Genomic DNA, 18,253 nt, shown 5'->3' with positions numbered 1-18,253 from the left:
TCCCCTTCCCGCTTTCGTCACCTCGCCGAGATCCGCATTTAGTTCCCGAAGCCTTGGATCGACCCGGGCCCAAAAGTCCATCGAGAAACGGGCGGGAAAGCACCTTTTCTTTCTCTTTTGCATCATCGTGCAGATGTTTGACACAAGCCGGTGCCTCTTAGCTAACGGTTTTGGTGATACCTGCGTTTCCTAATCGAACTTACTCTTGTTAGTTGTCACTCGCCACTTCAACACCACAATGCCTCCGTCGGCCAGAAGCCGCTCACCCTCGGTATACTCTCTCCACGACCTCTCCCCGCGCATCACACAATCTTTATCAACATCATCATCCCCGCAGTCGCAGCCGGACCAAGAACCGGAGCCGCGTGGGGAAGGGTCCGCCGTCCCGCCGGCCGAATCGGCCAAGACGCCGCTCGCCAAGTTCTGGTCTTCGCAGGTGAGCTGCGAGGTTGACTTTTCAGCCGCGCGTGACCACCTCGGTATGTTTACTCTTCTGTGTAACTGGAGGAATAATATATGTCCTTCCTTGTAACAAGCACGTCAACCGTGCGACTGATGCTCTTCGTTTCATGTGGAAGCATCCCCATTCTAGAAAACCCCCCGTCACAAGACCTTGCTCGGCTATACAACCTGGGCTATATAGAACCCTTATATAGAACGCCATCTGCTAACATGATATTCCCCCATTTAGCCAACGAGCGTACCTTTCTCGGATACCTGCGCACATCCATGATGATGTCCATGGTGGGGACCCTGGTAGCCCAGCTCTTCACATTCAACCACGAGACCAACCACGGCTCCGGTTTTGGCTACTTTGCTGCCGGGAAACCCCTGGCCATAACCTGCTACGCCTTCTCGATGGGCACTATCCTACTTGGGGCCGTTCGGAGCTGGAGGCATCAGCATACCATGTTGAGCGGCAAGGCCTTGTCAGGTGGCTTTGAGATTCACTGCCTCGGTATATGTTCTGTTCTTGTGGGTTGAGCTTGTGATTGTTGAAAGGGAGAGACTGACATGTGGTAGCTGCTGTTTGTCTTTTTTGGGTTTCTTCTGGCTATTGATGTGGTCAAGGCGGTTTCTCCCCTTCCCAAGCCAACGTGAGCCCGAGTACTCTGTCAAACAAGGAACGAAATACGAACTACAATCTCTTTGGACTCACTTATACCTGTGAGGTTGGTTCAATATGGTCTGATGCTCAGGTAACTCGAGTTTCCATTGCGTACAGTAAGTAGAGACGACAGCCTATATTAACGAAACCCAAACACGAAGACATGTAACAACTTGCATCCAGACTAACCCTCACATCAGGGCTTCCTCTCCCGCTTCTCCTTCAAGTCCTTCTTCAACTTCCTCTGTCTGGTCCTTCCACGGACCCGCGCCGGTACCGGATCATGTCGCCTGCCACTCCTGCGTGGCTGTCAGCCTGGGTGTTGTCGTCATGGGTTAGCAGAGAGTCATCATACCTAAACCGGCGTCGAGTGCCACTGCCATCTATGCCGTTGGATGCTTCCAGGTGCTCAAGAGCCTTGATTGGGGACATGGCCGGGATGTTTGCATCAAGCATTGATGGATCATCTGGTTCAATGGGCTCGCATGGGATCAGGTCCACCATGACATAGGACGAATCAGTCATTGCTCGGCCAGCCACGGGCTGTAGTACCGGAGTACGAGGCATCTTGTCATGACCACTGAGTCTGGCCTCATCACTCAAGGATGGGTCAACATCATCATCACTGGGATGTTGCCAACTGGAAGTCCCAAGAGACGAGGCAGCAGGCTCCGAAGTCAGCTGCTTAACCTGAGCAGCCGCCTTGACCGGAGCGACACCAACTCTCATCTTCTCATGGCTATCCTCATAACCAAGAAACACATCCATCGGAGCCGTCACCGTAGGCGAGGATGGAAGACTTGGCTCTGAAGGGAGAAGCGGACAGCCATCCTCCGGGCTCGCCTCACGGATCGTGGTGGGAGTTTGGAGTTCGTGAGGACGAATGAGGAGAAGAGGTGGTTTGGCAGAATCGAAGACGCCCTTGTCCTTAGAGTGATGAGTCTGAGGAGAGTGTCTGGCAACATCAAGGGTTAGCATTCAACTTGACGACACTGTGTTAGGGAACGGTACCTCTCTACAGGGACAGGGCCTTCTTCAAGGCTGATGCTGCTATCCCGTCTAGCCATCTTCCTAGACCGAGGAGGCGACGGACGAGAGCCATCAATACCACAAAGAGGGTCCATGCTTGGTGGCAAAAGCTGGGGGAGAATATTGCTTGTTCTCGAAAAGAAGAAAGTGACAGGACACGGGGGCTAGTTATAGGGCCCTCTCATCATACAAGCCATGTCCCTGGACATAGACGACGCCAGGTTACCGACAGAAAGGAACCGGGGCCCTCTCTAAGAGAATCCTCCCGGCCGCGACAAGCCCACGACAGGCCCGAGCATCTGGGTCGCGCTGCGAACCATCTTCCCGTCCTGCCCCTGTCCCGTCATCTCTTTCCTCGACAAGGCAACCAAACCAATGCACCCAGGACCCAGTATACCGGGCGACCCCCCGTGTCTGTCGTGTCGGATGCATCCCCGGGCCTGTCTGCTGTGGGGGAAGCCGTCAAGCGGATGGCTTCGCCTGGTGGTTCGCCAACCCAGTCCGCCGGGTCGTGCCTACGACGGGTGATCTGCAGGAAGCGAGACACAAGAAAAAAAAGCCATGCTGGCGTGGATCAAAGACAAAGAGGGTTTTTGAATTGATGACAGGCAAACTGCAAGGAGAAGAAGAAGAAAGTCCTAGCTGAGAAAGCAGAATTCAGTTATTCCCACCCTCGAGAAACTCAAATCCCATGAGCCATGTCAAATCTCCCTTGAAAGACCCAGACACACACTCGTCAGACCCAGGCCAGTGGGCGGGGACACACTCGGCCAACCGTCCTGCCGGTAAAAGGGGTGGTGTGTGTGCTGCAATACCCGATGGCCTGGTAAGGCACATCTCATCTTACCCACGTCGGCGGTAAAAGAGGCTGGCGATCGTCTCTCTCCCGTCACCGCTTCGTTTTTGTTGTGCAGGACAAAAGAACCCTGTTGGAATCAGCTGTTTTGCAGCCGAGGTTTCCTTGCTTTTTCTTCGTTATCTGTCTGGGTGTGTGTCTCGGCTTCGCGCTGCAATTTTCCTCGTGAGGATAATGGTTACCGGCAGTTGGGTGAGTCTCGGTTAAGGCTGTGCAAGCAGGGCGTTAGAGTTGCAAGGCAGACATGTATTGGCATTACGTCTATTTGGACAGAAGCAGTAAGAATGAAGATCACTTCTAATTGAGCTCCAGTAATGGACTAACATTCCAACAAGTATCCTGCAAAAAGTCTGACAACCTGTGACAGGGCGAAACACCACCGTAAAAACCAACAATAGTCCAACAATTGACCTACAAATGCAACAAAAGCCCTGTAATCTCCCTCAATTGACCTCTCAGCACTCCTTTTCCATACATCCAAACTCTCCCAACCCCTCCCCCTCTCGAGGACCCCCTGTCAAAAGTGGCAGGCCTCAAAAAAGTCTCATAGACCCCCTGTTCATGCTCTACCTCAAGCCACCCGTCCCTCGTTGTCGGGTCCGTGGGAAGTCTTGAGTCAGGTTACGTTTGTGCACGACCGGGGTTTGACTCTATGCATGAGTAGTACTCGTAAGCATATTTTGTTATGCATGTTTCTTTTGCATAGCACTAACAGCCCGAGACCTATCGGGCAAGGCATAGAGCATAAGCATGGAACATGCATTGGAAGGCACACACACGAGTTGACGAGATGTTAGGAAGCGTGGGGGTAGCCTTCCCAATTAGGCCTAGTCTATTCAAGTAGCCGGGGATCAGGCGGCCAGCCCTTGAGGTCACATGGCCACCCTCAGAGCGATTGTACATTGTACAGGGTCCAATCCGACAAGGGCTATCATTATCTCGCACACTTTTGCTTCAAGTCTTCGGCTACCCCCACATTGTGGATCTGCATTAATCCCTTCCCCAGTCCATAACCTAACCTCTACCTCAACCACATCTGCCTCCCTCCCACAACCCCCCATCTGCTGCCGAGACGATTTCGCAATGCTGCCAGCTGTCGCTGGTATCTTTAGGGCCGGCGACGCCCGCCAGAGTGTTTCCCGGACTCTCTCGCGCGTGTCCGCACCTGCCCTGACCTCGATCCGATGCCTCAACACCGCCCTTCCAACCACTCACGCCCTCGCCGCCGCCCGCCAGAGTGCTTCCCGGACTCTCTCGCGCGTGTCCGCACCCGCCCTGACCTCGATCCGATGCCTCAGCAGCGCCCTCCCGACCACTCACGCCCTCGCCGCCGCTTCCTCACCTACCAGTAATAGGATCCGCGAGATTGTGGCTCAGACTATTAGCAACATTGGCAGCAAGCGCGAGACAGCGGCTTACCTCCGGGTTTTCACGGTCACCTCCCAAAAGTTCGCTGTCATCAAGGTTGGGGGTGCTATTCTTCGGGAAAACCTAGACGAGCTCTGTGGAAGTATTTTACTACTCTCGGAGCTCGGATTGTACCCAGTTGTTGTTCACGGAGGCGGTCCGCAGCTGAATTCCCTGTTGGAGGCCGAAGGGGTGGTTCCTCAATTCCAAGATGGAATAAGAGTAACCGACGCAAAAACCCTCGGTATTGCGCGGAGACTCTTTCTGGAAGAAAATTCACGATTCATCGAACGCCTGGACTCCCTTGGCGTTGCGACACGCGCTATACAGGGGGCTTTCAGAGCAACCTACCTCGACAAAGAGAAGTGGCAGTATGTCGGCAAGATCACCGAGGTCAGGACGCAAGCCATCGAGGCCAGTCTATCAGCTGGATATGTGCCTATCCTTACTTCAATGGCTGAAGGGGATGATGGCCACCTCTTAAACGTCAATGCGGACGTCGCGGCTGCTGAACTTGCCCGTGCTCTCAAGCCACTAAAAGTTGTCTACCTTTCAGAAAAGGGGGGCCTTTTCAATGGCGAGGACAAGAAGATCTCACAGATCAATCTTGATGAAGAGTTTGACTACATTATGGCCCAGCCCTGGTGCCGTTATGGCACTCGTCTTAAGATCCAGGAGATTCAGGAGCTTCTCAGTGATCTCCCCCGCAGCTCCAGCGTGGCTATTATTCACCCAAGTGATCTCGAGAAGGAACTTTTCACTGACTCTGGTGCCGGTACACTCATCCGCCTGGGCGATCGCATCCGAAAGGCTACCTCAATCCATGAATTCGATGATATCAAGAAGCTGAAGGCTACCTTAATTGGTAGCTCTAAGGGTCTTGATACTGGGGCTGAGGTTGATCGATTTATCGATACACTGAAGGAGAAGAAGTTCTCTGCTTACTATGATGATGCTATGCAATGCATAGCTATTGTTGTACCTGAGGGTGAGAATCAAGCCATGGCTATACTCACTAGTCTATCTACTGCTAAATCTGGCTGGCTTAGTGGTATTATAGATAATATCTTTACTGCTATCAAGAAGGATTACCCTGTTCTGGCTTGGATTGTTAATGAGAGGGATGAGAACTTGACCTGGTTCTTTGACAAGTCTGACGGTAGTTTCCATGACAATGGCAGAGTCCTCTTTTACTATGGATGCGGTATGCGCTCGGAGGCTCTTATCCCTATATACGAGGACTTCTTGTCCGGTGGACGAGCCATGCTCGGCGACGCCAACCTCGAGACATGCGAAGAAGACAATGACCGGGAATAGGTAGTACTGACAGGGCTGCTATCCTAACCAAATAATATCTCGATCCCACGTTGATTGACCTGGCTTCTGGTCCACGGAGAAAACCTGTCAGATGTGTCACTCGTGTCTGCAGGAGGGCTGGTATTAGTGTTGATAGCGTTGCTACGTAAATCCCGATCACACGAATGAGCCGAGATAGACTGAATACAGACGCCCCGAGCGTTGAAAGGCGCTAGCAGTCTGCGTAGCCTAGCGAAGGCTATCCTCTTCAACATCAGCAGACTGAACAGCAGCCTGCCGCTTCAGAAGTCTTCTGCGTTCGTCACGTCTCTTCTGGCTCTCCTTGTCAACGACTCTCTGACAAGGCTGGCATCTCGCGAGGCCAGGTCTTCCCTCCCCGTTGCATCTTTCGCAGATCGGTTTCACCCTCTCTAGACACTCCGCGCACCTTGCTCGCCCTGGCACAATCTCTCTCTCACAACCATCCTCGACGCAGTTCGTTTCGAGGCCGTCTTCTCGTCTCTTCTCTCTCCTTCTCTGTGCCTTATGAGCTCTTAAGCAAGGGGGGCACAGCCCTTTCTCACTGAAGTGAGGTTCCTTGCATTTTCTGCACTCCCCGAGAGGTACACCTGTTTCGCGACTCTTCTGGGCATTTGCTGTTGTCTTCTTGGTGCGCTTCAGTCTCCCCTCATCCTTCCTTTTTTGACGACATTCAGCGCATCTTGAAGACAGGCCCTCTGGAGGTCGGGTGCAATTCTCTTCTTCACATGTCTTGGCCGCGCGCGCCTCGTCGCGTCTTTTTTTGGTGTAAACCCTGGCTTTCTTATTTCTCAATTCCCGGGCACAGTCGGCGCACCTCAGCGACTTCCCCTGCTTTAGGTTTCCGCAGCCCTCGTTGCAGTATTCGGGTGACTGCTCGCTTTCATCAGGGCGCTTCTGTTTCTTGCAGGGGTTGGGATTGTTGTCGTCCTCGTCCTCGTCGTCTTGGTCTCTCTTTCTGTTGTTGACCACTCCGAGCTGAAAATTCCCATTAGCAACTTTGGCGATGTCCTTGGACTGAATTTGGTCTGCTCCTCCACCCACCTCTTCGATGTTGTCGCCGTTCTTTCCCGGTGCCTCCAGCCTCGAGGCACGCTGTCGACACGGGGGACACACGCCGGTCGCAGTACCCTTGGGCAGCCTCTCGCCACAATCTTGACAAGGCCATTCATTCGAGATTATCCAACCTTGCCTGTACTTCACCCGCTCGTAATGACGCTTGCGAACACACTTCATGCACCTTTTGAATCCCTCAACTCGGTCTGCGTTGCACCCCTCTTCGACACAAGCGAGTAGATCCAGACCGTCGACATGACGTTCGCAAGAGCGGCAAATTTTTGTGAAGCAGACTTGTCGACATACTACGCAACGCTTCTTCTCACTGTCCTTGTAGCGCTGGTACCAGCATCTGTCGCATCGGTTGCCGGTTTGAGCGACGCCTCCGCATTCGATGCACTCACGTATATCACAACGTCTGCACTTACCTGAGGGGATTGCGGCTCCGCATCCTTTGCATAACCTGTTTGTCCTCCCATTCATCATTACAAGCAGCGCCAAGTCGATTTCTTGTTCGCTGCAGGCGCTGCCGGTGGATTTGTTGAGAGCATGAGCCCCATTCCGGCATCGCGGCCAAAAAGCGTGTCCACATCGGGTTTCAACAGGAATTTCTCCGCATATCTGTTGAACAAGGAGCGTTGCAGCTGGGTTGATATTTGGCTGAGGCAAGGCTATTTGCTTCAATATCGACCTGGGAGCCGACAATGCGTCATATGTGCTCATCAACAAGGCTTGTGCTTGCCTGCTTGCGTAGGTCACGTATTCATCCTCCAACTGCGCACGTCGCGCCATGACCTTCAGATGTTGGTCAACCGAAAAAGAGGTTCGGAAGAAGTTGTGCTGCAAGAGGTGATAACTTGCAGCGCGATACAAAGCGACATGCGAAGCAAATTCGTACTCCCTCACTTTGTCCTGTAGGAACAACCAGCAGAGTCTTTCCTCGCGAGCAGACCAAGGACGCTGAATCAGATAGTCTCCATGGCTGATGGCGTTTGTTCGCCCTTGATCGAAGAGCGAGAGAATCGACGGGCTGTAGGGTGGTACTTCAACCTTTCTGTGGTGATACTTCTGCTGCCGTGTGGACAAAATGTCCATCAGCATCATCGCATCCACGATAGCATCATGCCATTTGAAGACAAGGTCCGAAGGGTGGTACAAGGAAGCGACATATGCTAGTTGATAGCCCGGCAGAGTTGGCCCAGTCTTTTGGAACCATTGCATTGGGGACACCCAGTTCTCAGGGGCCGGGAGAACATCTGCAGGGTTGTATCCAGCGCGGTTGATGTTGTTGAGATAAACGACTTGATCGAAGGGATGGGTGGCCCATTCAGCCATACATATATCCGGATACTTCATCTTGAGCGCCTTCAATTCGTTAACAAGCCAGTGCATGCTATAGCCACGGGGTTTATGCATGGACGGCGAACCGAAAGCTTTGCGCAGTGCAGAACTTTCCCTTGCAACCAAAGGTCTACCGCAAGTCTTGATAGCAAGATCCCATACTTCCTTGACCGTTGCACAACTGTGGTGTATATACCCCCCGAAGACAACATTGCGGTCCGCATCGACCATTGCTGCTTGGATGAGAAGAGGGCCCACGGTTTCGACGTCCGTGGCAAAGACACCTCGACGATCACGAAGCTGATCATGAAACTGGATCTCTTCATTCGAAATGCCCAGAAAAGTGGTCTTTTCATCTGCGAACCATCGTGCTGCCTCATCGGGGGTCCTGATGTCGCAATTCGCTCGCCGGTTCATGTTTTGTTCGACGGCAGTCCTGATTGGTGATCGAAGAACAGCTATGTCCACTGCATTGAGAGCATGGCTCCAGCACAGATGGGTTCCCATGGCCAATGGGTTTCCGCAATCAGGTGTGTCGCAGACGTCTTGCTAAGCTGTCGGCGCACGCCATCTACACGAGGAGAACATGGCGCTTATCAGCTGACGAATTCCTTCGCAAGTCTCATAGACTGCTCTCAGGGTCATCGTTTTCTGCAATACGCCGTTGGGGCTTCTTCTGGCGGTTGAGGTCACGATGGTGTTTCTCAGATTGATAGTTTTGCTGGAAACACAACTGAGAGTGTCCCATGCGCCAACGCATCTGACACCTTGGCGATAATGAAGCATACCATCGTACCCAAGGGAGGCTGTTAGGAGTTGTTAGAGATATGACTTTATAACTGAGTTGAACTTACCGAGTCTTGACAGGTTGTAGTCATAAATCCCTTCTTCACGCCTGAAGACGGCTTGGCTACGCAACTGAGTATGTCAGTTTATACTCCCATATCAATGCCACCATAAGCAACACTTACCTGTTCATAGATTCCGGCCGGTCCGCATGACGGGTTGCGGCGGGCCCCAACGGATTGACAATCCTCAGTGAGAGCTGCGGGCATTGGTAGGGTCGATGATGGGATTGCCGCATCGGCGCAAATGTCAATGTAGGTGATATTCTGATCGGTCATATTTGTCCTCCCTATGACTTCTTTCAAATCTAGGTTTTGGAGGGTTGCAAAGGAATCCGTGACGAGAGCGTGCCGGCGATTCAAGTGCCTGATCAGGGACACTCGTCGTGGTGCTTGGCCGCCTTTTGTCATGGACCTGAATGTACATTTCGGGAATGGGCAGTGGCATGCCATTGCATCATGGGCCTCAAAGTGATGCAGATTCAAGGCCCAAGGAGTGAAGACGTCAGAGATGGCTTGGCAATCTTCGTGCAAGCAAGTCTGGTTTTGCTCAGCATGGCAAGCCTCAATGTGAAGTTGTAAGGAAGTTGCTCGTAAAAACCGCTGGGGGCAATATGGGCAATTCTCCAGATCTTCTTCAGCCACTGGCAGAACAGGGTCCGCTCTGACGCGAGTTGACTGTGACATTGTAGCAGGACAGCACCGAATGTGATTCATGCATTCAGATCGGCTACTGAAAGTCCTTTTGCATTCATCAGTCGAGCAAATGTCTTGCAGTACCATGACGTCTCCCTGTAAAGTTGTGTTCGCGCATTCAAATAGGTTCGGAGCGTCATCTTCGTCGTCGGAATCGAAGTGAGAAGACTCACTCCCGTCGTCTGGGTAGTCAGACTCTCTGTCGGAATCTGAGTCTAGGTCCACGTCTTGATCCAAGTTTGTTGCATGTTGCTTTAAAGATGCCAGTGGTTCTCGGGGTGCTTCGGGGCCGCCTTCATCGTCATCACCAGCATCTCCTTGCTTCCGGCTCATACTTTGACAGATAATTGCAGGTCGATAGGTTAGCGGGAGAGCGCCTGGGCGCATCTGTATCGAAAGTAGGGCGACAATAGTCCGACCGATAAAGCGAAAGCAAAGAAAGCAAAGTACGCATAAAGGCACTAAAGACAGGTACGTACGGTTAACGGAATGTAACAAAGTGGATACGTGACACAGCAGCTTGGCAGAGACGAGGTAGTGATCTATTGCGTGATAAGACTGAAGCTTGAGGCTTAGTGTGGCTAGAGTCAAGGTAGCGAAAAGGAAGTAATTCCCTTGTGACGCATGGTGGTCACGGGACCGATCACGTGGGGCCCGGCGTCACGTTACACGGAAGATCTAACCGTCCATTGTTGATTTGAGCCTCCGGACTATTAGTTGATCCGTATAGGTGCCTCCTCGTGGCAAAAGCAAAGTAGTTTTTATCCCATCTCATCTATAGGAGGTATAGCTCTTTTACACTTAGAAAAGTTTATAAAAATAATAATTTAATTTAATTTTTTTTTTAAATATATTAAGTTTTTTAGCTTTAAGTATAAAGCTTTTATTATTAAAATTATTAAACCTTAATAATAATATTTTAATTCTTATTTTAAGTAATACAAGATTAATATATAATTGTAACGTGGCCCGTTACAAGGCATAGCCCTTCGTACGAGCTAGCCTTATAGGTGGTGTGAGGCAGAGCAACCGCAACGGGCAATTGCGGTTACTCATAGATCTTTTTGGCTTAACGGTCAATTAGGTCTATTGCATTGAAGTGAGCCTCCACTTCATTACAATAATAATTTTATAATTTATTTAAATTACTAAGTTAGCTTACTTAGGCCTTAGCTTATATAAGTTAATAAGTATTAAAAATATTAAAACTTTGATTAAAATATTTATATTTTCATTTTAAATAAAATAAAAACTAAACCGCTTAATATAAACGCCTAGCAAAATGTCCTAGTATCTATACTTCTGTTAAGAGCAAAATAAGATATATCCCTTGTTATTAAAGCTTGAGAAACGCCCAGTGATGCAATGATCACACTCTGTTTTATATACCTGACCCAGCCAGTCGACCATCTACAGCTCGTCTCGGTTAATGTTGGGGAGCTGAAACTTCCACCATCGAGGTCCAACAGGAAGACCGACCCAGACGCGGTAAAGGCGGTGGAATTCATAGGTAATGACGTTCCAGCTGCGAAATGTCAGTATCTGTCTCATGATAATCTTAAAGATCAAAACTTACAGTGCCCTGGGGGTACGCATCCAGCCCGAAATGACCACTTTCATAGCAGCACGGACGTGAGCAAGCTCATAAGAAATATGACTGCCAAGCGAGTCGTCCGTAGGTCCTCTTTGTCGAAGCTCAATAAACTCCCGCATAGCATCATCCATCTGCGCGTTCGTCTCAGCCTCGGCCTCAACCTTGGCTTTGACCGAGTCCTGCTCGATCATCCTGTCAAGCTCATCCTCGCCTGAATTCCTCGCCTCCAAAAGGTGGCGGAACTCGTTAACGGCGTTTACAGAGCTGCTGATACGGGCATACGTGTTGAACAGGGCCACAAGCTCGGTGCGCTTGAGGACAGGAATATCTTCGCTGTTGTTGTCAAACTCGAACAAAACCTTGAGGGCAGTGCCATAGCCGGCAGCCTGGAGCTTGCCCCAGAGGCGACACTTGTCACAGCCGACACAGTCCATCAGACGGCTAACGTTGCGGAAGCGGTTGCGGAAGTCCTCCTTCAGGGAAGGTCCCTCACCGTTGACAAACATGAGGGTCTCGTCAAAGATCTGGGGCACACTGGCGGCTCGCTGGGTAACCTCAAGAACCTTGGCACGGGTGGCCGCATCTCCAGAGGGGTCGCCAGTGCAGAAGGTGTAGTCGTCGGTCTGAAGGTAGGGACCAATCTTGGCAATAGCGCGGGTCATAAGCGCATAGTTAAAGTAGATGTTGCCAATGCGATCGGGGAACTTGTGAAGACGGTGTTCGTAGCAGGCAACGTTGGGGTGCCAGTCGCCTGTGGTCTGGTTCAGGAAGTTGTAGCACAGGTGGGCGCTGATGCTGGCGTGCATTCCCGACATGACGCGGTAAAAGACACGCTTCTCAAGACACTCGTCGTCAACCTCAAAACCGGTGTTGGCGACAAAGGGAGTGTTGGGATTCTGCTGGCGCCTCTCCTCGAGCTGGGCCTGACGTCCAGCAGCATCGAGAATCTGCTTGAAGTCCTGGGCGGCCGGGCCCGGCTTCCACTGGGAGGTGCCGAGATTGGCAGACTTGGGGAACGAGCTCTTCTGGAAGCAGTTCTCACGGTAGACGGCGTTCCAAACCTGCGCGGCGCCGGCGCCAGCATATCCAGTGAATCGTTCGGGGTTTCGGACCAGGCTCACGTAGTCGCCCTTGGAGCTTGCGCTCTCATCCTCGGGGACGCAAAAGTCTCGCTCGTCGCATTCGTCATCGTATTCGAAAACGCAGCTTTCACCAACGTCCTCGCCAAGTTTTCCCTGAAGAGGTCGCTCAGGGTGCTGGTGATGGGCCTTCTTGCCGGGGTGCTTGGCGCGAGGACCCTCGAGCTTGCCCAGCGCGTGGGCGCGCCAGACCTCGGGGATGTCCTCCTCGTTGTCCAGGGTCTCGACGGCGCATCCAATGTTTCCGCACATTCCATTTTCGTCGTTCCAAAAGGGGCACTTCTTGTGGAAGAGGTTTACTCGGTAGTGGGAGAAGAAGTCGGTGTTGTGAGTGAGGTCGTCGATGGCGGGTTTGACTCCGGCATTGAGCTTGTCGAGGGTCGCAAACGAGGCGCAGGCATCGCTAACGATGGATTTGGGCGAGATCTGTTAGGAAACAAAGTTAGCAAGCCTAGGACAAAAGGGTAGACTTTGCGCGGGTGATAGTTGAGGCTGGGTGGCAAGCAATGACTTACATGGCAGTCGTCTGAGGAACTCTCGCAAGAACCTGGAGCGCCCCAAAGGGCAAACACAGAAAGATAGAATAGCCTGCTTGCAGACTTCATGACTGCTCAGCGGCGGGCGAATTCAGAGTTTCGAGTCGATGCAGGCTGCGGAAGCGACAGCGCGGGAGGGAAGCGACGGGCCGACGTGCAGCAGGCAGTTGACCGCAAACGTCAAAGAAAAGACGGTATATGTTTCTCTCGAGGAGAGATTTCGAGTCGCTAGCGAGTGAAAGGCGACGTAAAAAAAAAGAAAGACACAGTCGTTTTGTCTATAAAGTGCTTTGTTGTAAGAGAGAGAGGAAGAAGAAGCGACGTATGAAGTAAGGCAAGTGGGTTGACAGGACCCTCAGCGGCGTCGGCGGGCAGCGATGGACACCTTTCCTATTCTGTACAAGCGCCGTTGACTCTTGAACGGTCAAATGTACCTTTAATTCTAGCACGAGTCTCGAACAAACAAGAGAAGAATAAGATGCTGGTCAAGTAAAAGTTCTGGTATGTTAAAGGAGCAAGTACAAGTTATAGGGCGAAGCATCAGAGGCAACAAGCCACGTACGGAATATCCTAAAAAAGATGCCACGCTGGCTGTTGATCAATATGCTTCCTCCGAGATCCGTTCCCGGACGAATTTGAGGCGAAGCCGCCGCAATTCGTGCGTCGTGGACCCCGACACTCCGTCAGCCTCGTCCTCCAATTGACACGATGCAAGCATTCAAGGAAGATATTCAAGGGTGTTATTACATCCTAGAAAGGGAATCAATAAACCCCTCAGCTTTGGCAAAACCACAAAGAAACATATAAACCTGAGATCCTTCTTCTTTGTCTCTTGCAAATCCGGATGTGCATGTACTCTTCAGCTGCAATCTGTCCACAACACAGAGTGGCAATTACAAAGCAACTATTGATTTACAAGCAACCATTTACCTCCGCTGCACTCGGAGTTTTGACGTAAAATCAGGCGATCATCCAGGCACCGCAGGCAATCAGCCCAGCAGTAAACCGCGTCTGTCTTGTCACGGCAGGGGTTCACGGCATACAACCGAGAAACCTTATGTGGCATCTATCATCAAGGTGAATGAATTATTCCGTACGCTACAAATAATTCATCCTTCGTGTTTAAACTTTTTATACAAAACCACTGCCCTCGCGCATGTGAATTGCTATTTTCAGAAAGAATGCTCAAGAACCTTTCCTCATATCCCCCCTCCATCCTCCGGAATGCTCCATCCAACCACCACTCCCAAATGACATGTCTCTCCAGTGTTTCCTCTTCCCTCGTCATGGATCTGAGTCAGCAGTCTCAGAAGTCGAAAGATGTGGCACTTTCTACCCATGGACCTGGAACCAGCCACAACTTGGATAGCTTCCCCCGTGGCTCAAAGCCACACCTTTTTGTTCCTGGTTCTCGACTTGAGCATGGTGTGATGTTCAAGTATTCAAGTGGATCGGGACGCAGGCACGGCTCATTAATGGTAGGGGTCTTTCTTGTGCCTAATCTACGAGCTTATCGAGGCCCAAGTTGTAGACCTACACAGTCGCAATCTGTCAAGCTTCTTGTGCTATCAATACAAGACTCATTATAGATGCTCGCACACGTCTCTGCCTCATCCCAGCTATGCAGTATGCGATCCTACATCCAGCCATCCCATCCCATCCCTCCAATATCCCGGTCTCGCTTCCATGTTACCTATGTAACTCCGGAACCCTTCCGCCCACTCAAGACCAATCCTTCTCTCCTCGCGCCTGTACACCATGTCACCAATGGATACTTCCCAACTCCACCCCCCAAGGGGAGTCGGCTATAAGCCGCATGCCTGCCTGCTTTCTGTAACCTGGCCCATTCAAGATATAACCATGACTGCCTGGCCCCAAATCAGAGACGATAGAAAGGATGATTAGAAAACCAGTAAACACTCTCTTGAAACCCATACAAACGCCAATCGCGTTTCCGGACCGTTCCAGATCCAATTCCGTATTAGACTGCACCCATGTCTTGTTGCCGTTGCGGCGGAGCGGATCCAACTCGCGACTCCATCAGCAGTGATCCATCCTCCCCGCTCTTCCATGCCAACCAGACAACCAACTCGTGGTCCATGCGTCATACACACAGGCACGCCCGACAGACTGGTTGGGGAGCCGCTCGTTGAATCTCGAGGATGAACGTTGCGGTGTTAGGACGGCATTGATCATCAAGGCCAGGGTGACCATCGAACACTGAGATATGGGACGTTGCGCGCGTTTTGAACCAACAAAGTCTCTTTTTGCTTCTCTTCTCTTCTTATATCTTAACGTGTAGACCGTGAAATCGTGAGACGACGTCGGAATCTCCGTCCGAGCTCTGCGTTTGGCGCCGACCGAAGGCGCTGTAAAGTAGATATGTATGATAGGTAATTGAAGGGGAAATCTGAGTCGTGTGGAGATGGGCTGATTACTGAGGTGGTTGGAAGTTGAGTTCTCGCCTAGTGAGCACATGTTAGTCACCAAGGGCACGCACGCGGGGGGCCTCAAAGCTCGATAGAGCAGAATCAGCAACTTACTTGAACAAGAGGATGTGTGGCTCTGGCTCATGAACTTCGTAATGCTCCCATCCTAGACTCTGTAGGTGCTCGTTAGTCTCGCAGTCCTCCATCATGCCCGCATCATTCCCCAGTCGAAGCGCGGGGATGGCAAGGGCGCGGGTGCCATACCTGAGTGATGCCAAGAGCTCGCCATTCCTCCTCCCACAAGAGCTTCAGAGTGCCCTTGGCGGTGTCGTGGTAATCCTTGGGGATGGCCTTGAGCATGGCTTTGGGAAGCTGGACATGGCGGTATTCGAATTCACTGTCCGAGTATCGGGCCGAGTAGTGGATGGAGTCGATGTACTCTTCTAATCGTGCGCGCTCAGAGTCTGAAAGAGGCCGGGGCGACTTATTCCGGCGGGAGGTGTCAATGTCCATGGGCATTTTGGCGGGTTTGTTGTTTGTTGTTGGTGGTGAAGGCGGGGGAGGAGGATATAGCTCGAGGTTTCGAGAATGCGGGGAGGGGGGCTTCTGGAGCTCGGTTGATCGATCGGTGAAGGCGGGTCAAAACCAAGGCTCGTTTGGACGGAACGACTCCCAATGCTCCGTGTACGTCTTGGAGGGGGGTTATCCCGCGTTGTTTTTGTATTTCGCTCCGGTTTCGTGGGACGAGGCGGAGAAGAAGGCTGGGGCTTTTTGAGAAGCTTTTATAAAAAGTCACGCGAGATCGGCAGTTGGGGTCTCTCGCAGCACGAGGCTGGGTTTATTTTTCTCAAGGCGGTCAAAGGACCTTCCCGGGGTAAGGACTTGGACGGGGATGAGGGTTGTTTCTTCGGCCGGATCGCTCTCGGTCGCGGAAACAGGCGTGAGCAGGGAGCTCGTCGGTGGAGAGCTTGTGCACGCGCGCTGGGGGCACAACGAGAACGAATATAACGAGAGCCGATCGAAAAGCGTAAAAGCCGTGAAAAAAGCAGCAGTAATAGTCGAGTGGTGACAAACGAGGAGGATGCGATGGTGGATGTAAAAGAGAAGAACAGTGTGGAGGAGGAAGAGAGCAAGGGGGAAGGAGAAGAGTTGAGGAGGGAGAAAAATAAGGATTTTGGTGTTGATGGTGTTGCGGCGGGTTTTTCGAGCCAGCGATGGAAAATGGCAGCAACGGCGCGGTACGGTACCTAGGTGTGTACCTTCCGTGAGCGGGGGTGGCCAGTCAGTGTGTGTGGACGGTGCTTGTGCGTGTGCGTGTGCGTGTGCGTCGTGTGTGGAAAGATGGAGAAGAAAAGTAAACAAATGGGTGCCATAGTAATTTCCATCCATCGCTCACACACACCTACATACAAGTTCCCACTTTCCCAGCCATTCATTCAACAGTTTTTTTTTCTCTCTCTGCCTGTTACAAAATTGTAAACAGAGTGCCTTTTGGGGTAGTCCGTAGTGGCCACAATACCCATGCCTTGTCACCTTGTTTTTGCTCGGTTTGGTTAATGACGAAAGCCACAGCCCATATTGGATGCCCAAACATTAGCCTCCACAGTGTCTTACTTCGACTTATCTCTCTTCAGCCGTTACTCATGGAAGGTTGTGGAAGTTGGACAAAAAACATCCCATGTCGATTCTCCATCTGTCACCCTTTCTAGGCGCGACAATGATCGACAGTTTCTGCGTCGGTTGGTTGGGCGAGCAAGTGCAGAATCGTCCCTGGTCACAACGGCGCTGGGCATGCTTCTTTCTGTCGACAGGGATCCGGGGACTAGACGGCCGTTGGAACTTTTCTGGTCTCTTTTCGACCGGTGATAACAACATCTTCGTAGGTCCGTGCTCGTGGGGCGTATTGGTATTGGGGGGTTGATGTCTTGAAAGTCTTGAAGCTATACCAAGTTCACGTCTGATTACAACTATTAGCGAGGCAAGGTAGACGCGGGGCCTCATCTTGCATCCATTCTTCCGCCATTGCTTTTTGCTCTCCTCAATCTGGACATTACCGTGATGGCACAGGTCACTGAAACCCCAGCACGTGGCGCCCACACCGTCATATCTCAAATCCCTCCCCTGCTGGCATCCCATCAGTGATAGCTTCACTACCGTGGAGGACAACATGGGTAATACCATCAACCAGGACTTTCGCATTTCACACTCCCATCTTTCCGGCTTCATCCCGCACAGAAGCACACATCACGTCATGAACCAGAAATGATGTCACTGCCTTTCATTTCAGCCTGCAAGCCCTCGGGCAAGGATCCTCCTCGTTCGATTTGCCCTTTCTTTTTTGTCTGGCCCTGCTTTTTTCTTTTTCAGCCCCCCCCAAAGCTGAGCCTGATCGTGCCTGGATCTGCCTGGCTTCTCGCGGCGCTGCCCGGCCCCTCATGATAACCCACAGAAACCCGAATTGCATTTCTGTCAACTGATGCATCTCTGCTTTTTTGTTCCGAATGAACTCGGTCAACTCCGCCCTGCTCCCCTGCAGTCCCTCGGTAGCCTGTGGCAACTCGGGAAACCAGGCCCCCCATCTTCTTCTCGAACGATAACCGAAGCTTCCCATCCCGAAACAAACCCACCGAGTCCCCCGATTCTCGTCGGTCATCCACGGGTCTGGTAGGCTCACGCACCACTCGGCCGGCTGTAATGAAATCATGGACCCTGCGTAGAGTCCCGGCTCCAACATTGAACTGGTTCCTTGTTAGACCCTGGAGGTTGTGAGGTTGCCTGGTCCTAGCAGGCTTCATTGGGGTAAACGCATGTCAATCCGAGCCGAGGTGACGGCATGTATGAGCTCGGGGACTTCCAGAGACTGTGCATGATGAGAGCTGCCC

At 51.8% G+C, this 18,253-nt stretch overlaps 6 protein-coding genes across 6 annotated transcripts; 2 read left to right on the top strand and 4 right to left on the bottom strand.

Moving 5' to 3' along the window:
• Window positions 1–238: 238 nt before the first annotated feature.
• Window positions 239–984, top strand: MRS44_001876 (uncharacterized protein; the record flags this gene model as incomplete). The annotated part of the gene is made up of 2 exons (XM_046267983.2): window positions 239–479; window positions 692–984. The coding sequence occupies 2 exons, from the start codon at window positions 239–241 to the stop codon at window positions 982–984; spliced, it is 534 nt and encodes a 177-aa protein (XP_046124740.2).
• Window positions 985–1,304: 320 nt separating this feature from the next.
• MRS44_001875 (uncharacterized protein) lies at window positions 1,305–2,232 on the bottom strand (the record flags this gene model as incomplete). Its single annotated transcript, XM_065623859.1, has 3 exons — window positions 1,305–1,407; window positions 1,464–2,063; window positions 2,120–2,232. 3 exons carry the CDS (start codon window positions 2,230–2,232, stop codon window positions 1,305–1,307), a joined length of 816 nt encoding a protein of 271 aa, XP_065480275.1.
• Window positions 2,233–4,076: 1,844 nt separating this feature from the next.
• MRS44_001874 (uncharacterized protein) lies at window positions 4,077–5,717 on the top strand (the record flags this gene model as incomplete). Its single annotated transcript, XM_046280383.2, has 1 exon — window positions 4,077–5,717. The coding sequence occupies one exon, from the start codon at window positions 4,077–4,079 to the stop codon at window positions 5,715–5,717; it is 1,641 nt and encodes a 546-aa protein (XP_046124738.2).
• A 228-nt stretch (window positions 5,718–5,945) lies between these two features.
• On the bottom strand, window positions 5,946–10,006 carry MRS44_001873 (uncharacterized protein; the record flags this gene model as incomplete). The annotated part of the gene is made up of 5 exons (XM_065623858.1): window positions 5,946–8,681; window positions 8,793–8,938; window positions 8,987–9,050; window positions 9,104–9,655; window positions 9,758–10,006. 5 exons carry the CDS (start codon window positions 10,004–10,006, stop codon window positions 5,946–5,948), a joined length of 3,747 nt encoding a protein of 1,248 aa, XP_065480274.1.
• A 1,077-nt stretch (window positions 10,007–11,083) lies between these two features.
• MRS44_001872 (uncharacterized protein) lies at window positions 11,084–13,011 on the bottom strand (the record flags this gene model as incomplete). Its single annotated transcript, XM_046277841.2, has 3 exons — window positions 11,084–11,198; window positions 11,250–12,832; window positions 12,922–13,011. The coding sequence occupies 3 exons, from the start codon at window positions 13,009–13,011 to the stop codon at window positions 11,084–11,086; spliced, it is 1,788 nt and encodes a 595-aa protein (XP_046124736.1).
• Window positions 13,012–15,376: 2,365 nt separating this feature from the next.
• MRS44_001871 (uncharacterized protein) lies at window positions 15,377–15,890 on the bottom strand (the record flags this gene model as incomplete). The annotated part of the gene is made up of 3 exons (XM_046281713.1): window positions 15,377–15,407; window positions 15,486–15,544; window positions 15,636–15,890. The coding sequence occupies 3 exons, from the start codon at window positions 15,888–15,890 to the stop codon at window positions 15,377–15,379; spliced, it is 345 nt and encodes a 114-aa protein (XP_046124735.1).
• Window positions 15,891–18,253: the final 2,363 nt, after the last annotated feature.

Source organism: Fusarium solani (assembly GCF_023522795.1).
Source record: "Fusarium solani strain SB1 chromosome Unknown bctg00000000, whole genome shotgun sequence".
In the NCBI taxonomy this organism is placed as follows: domain Eukaryota; kingdom Fungi; phylum Ascomycota; class Sordariomycetes; order Hypocreales; family Nectriaceae; genus Fusarium; species Fusarium solani.
This window is presented reverse-complemented; position numbering and strand designations above follow the sequence as displayed.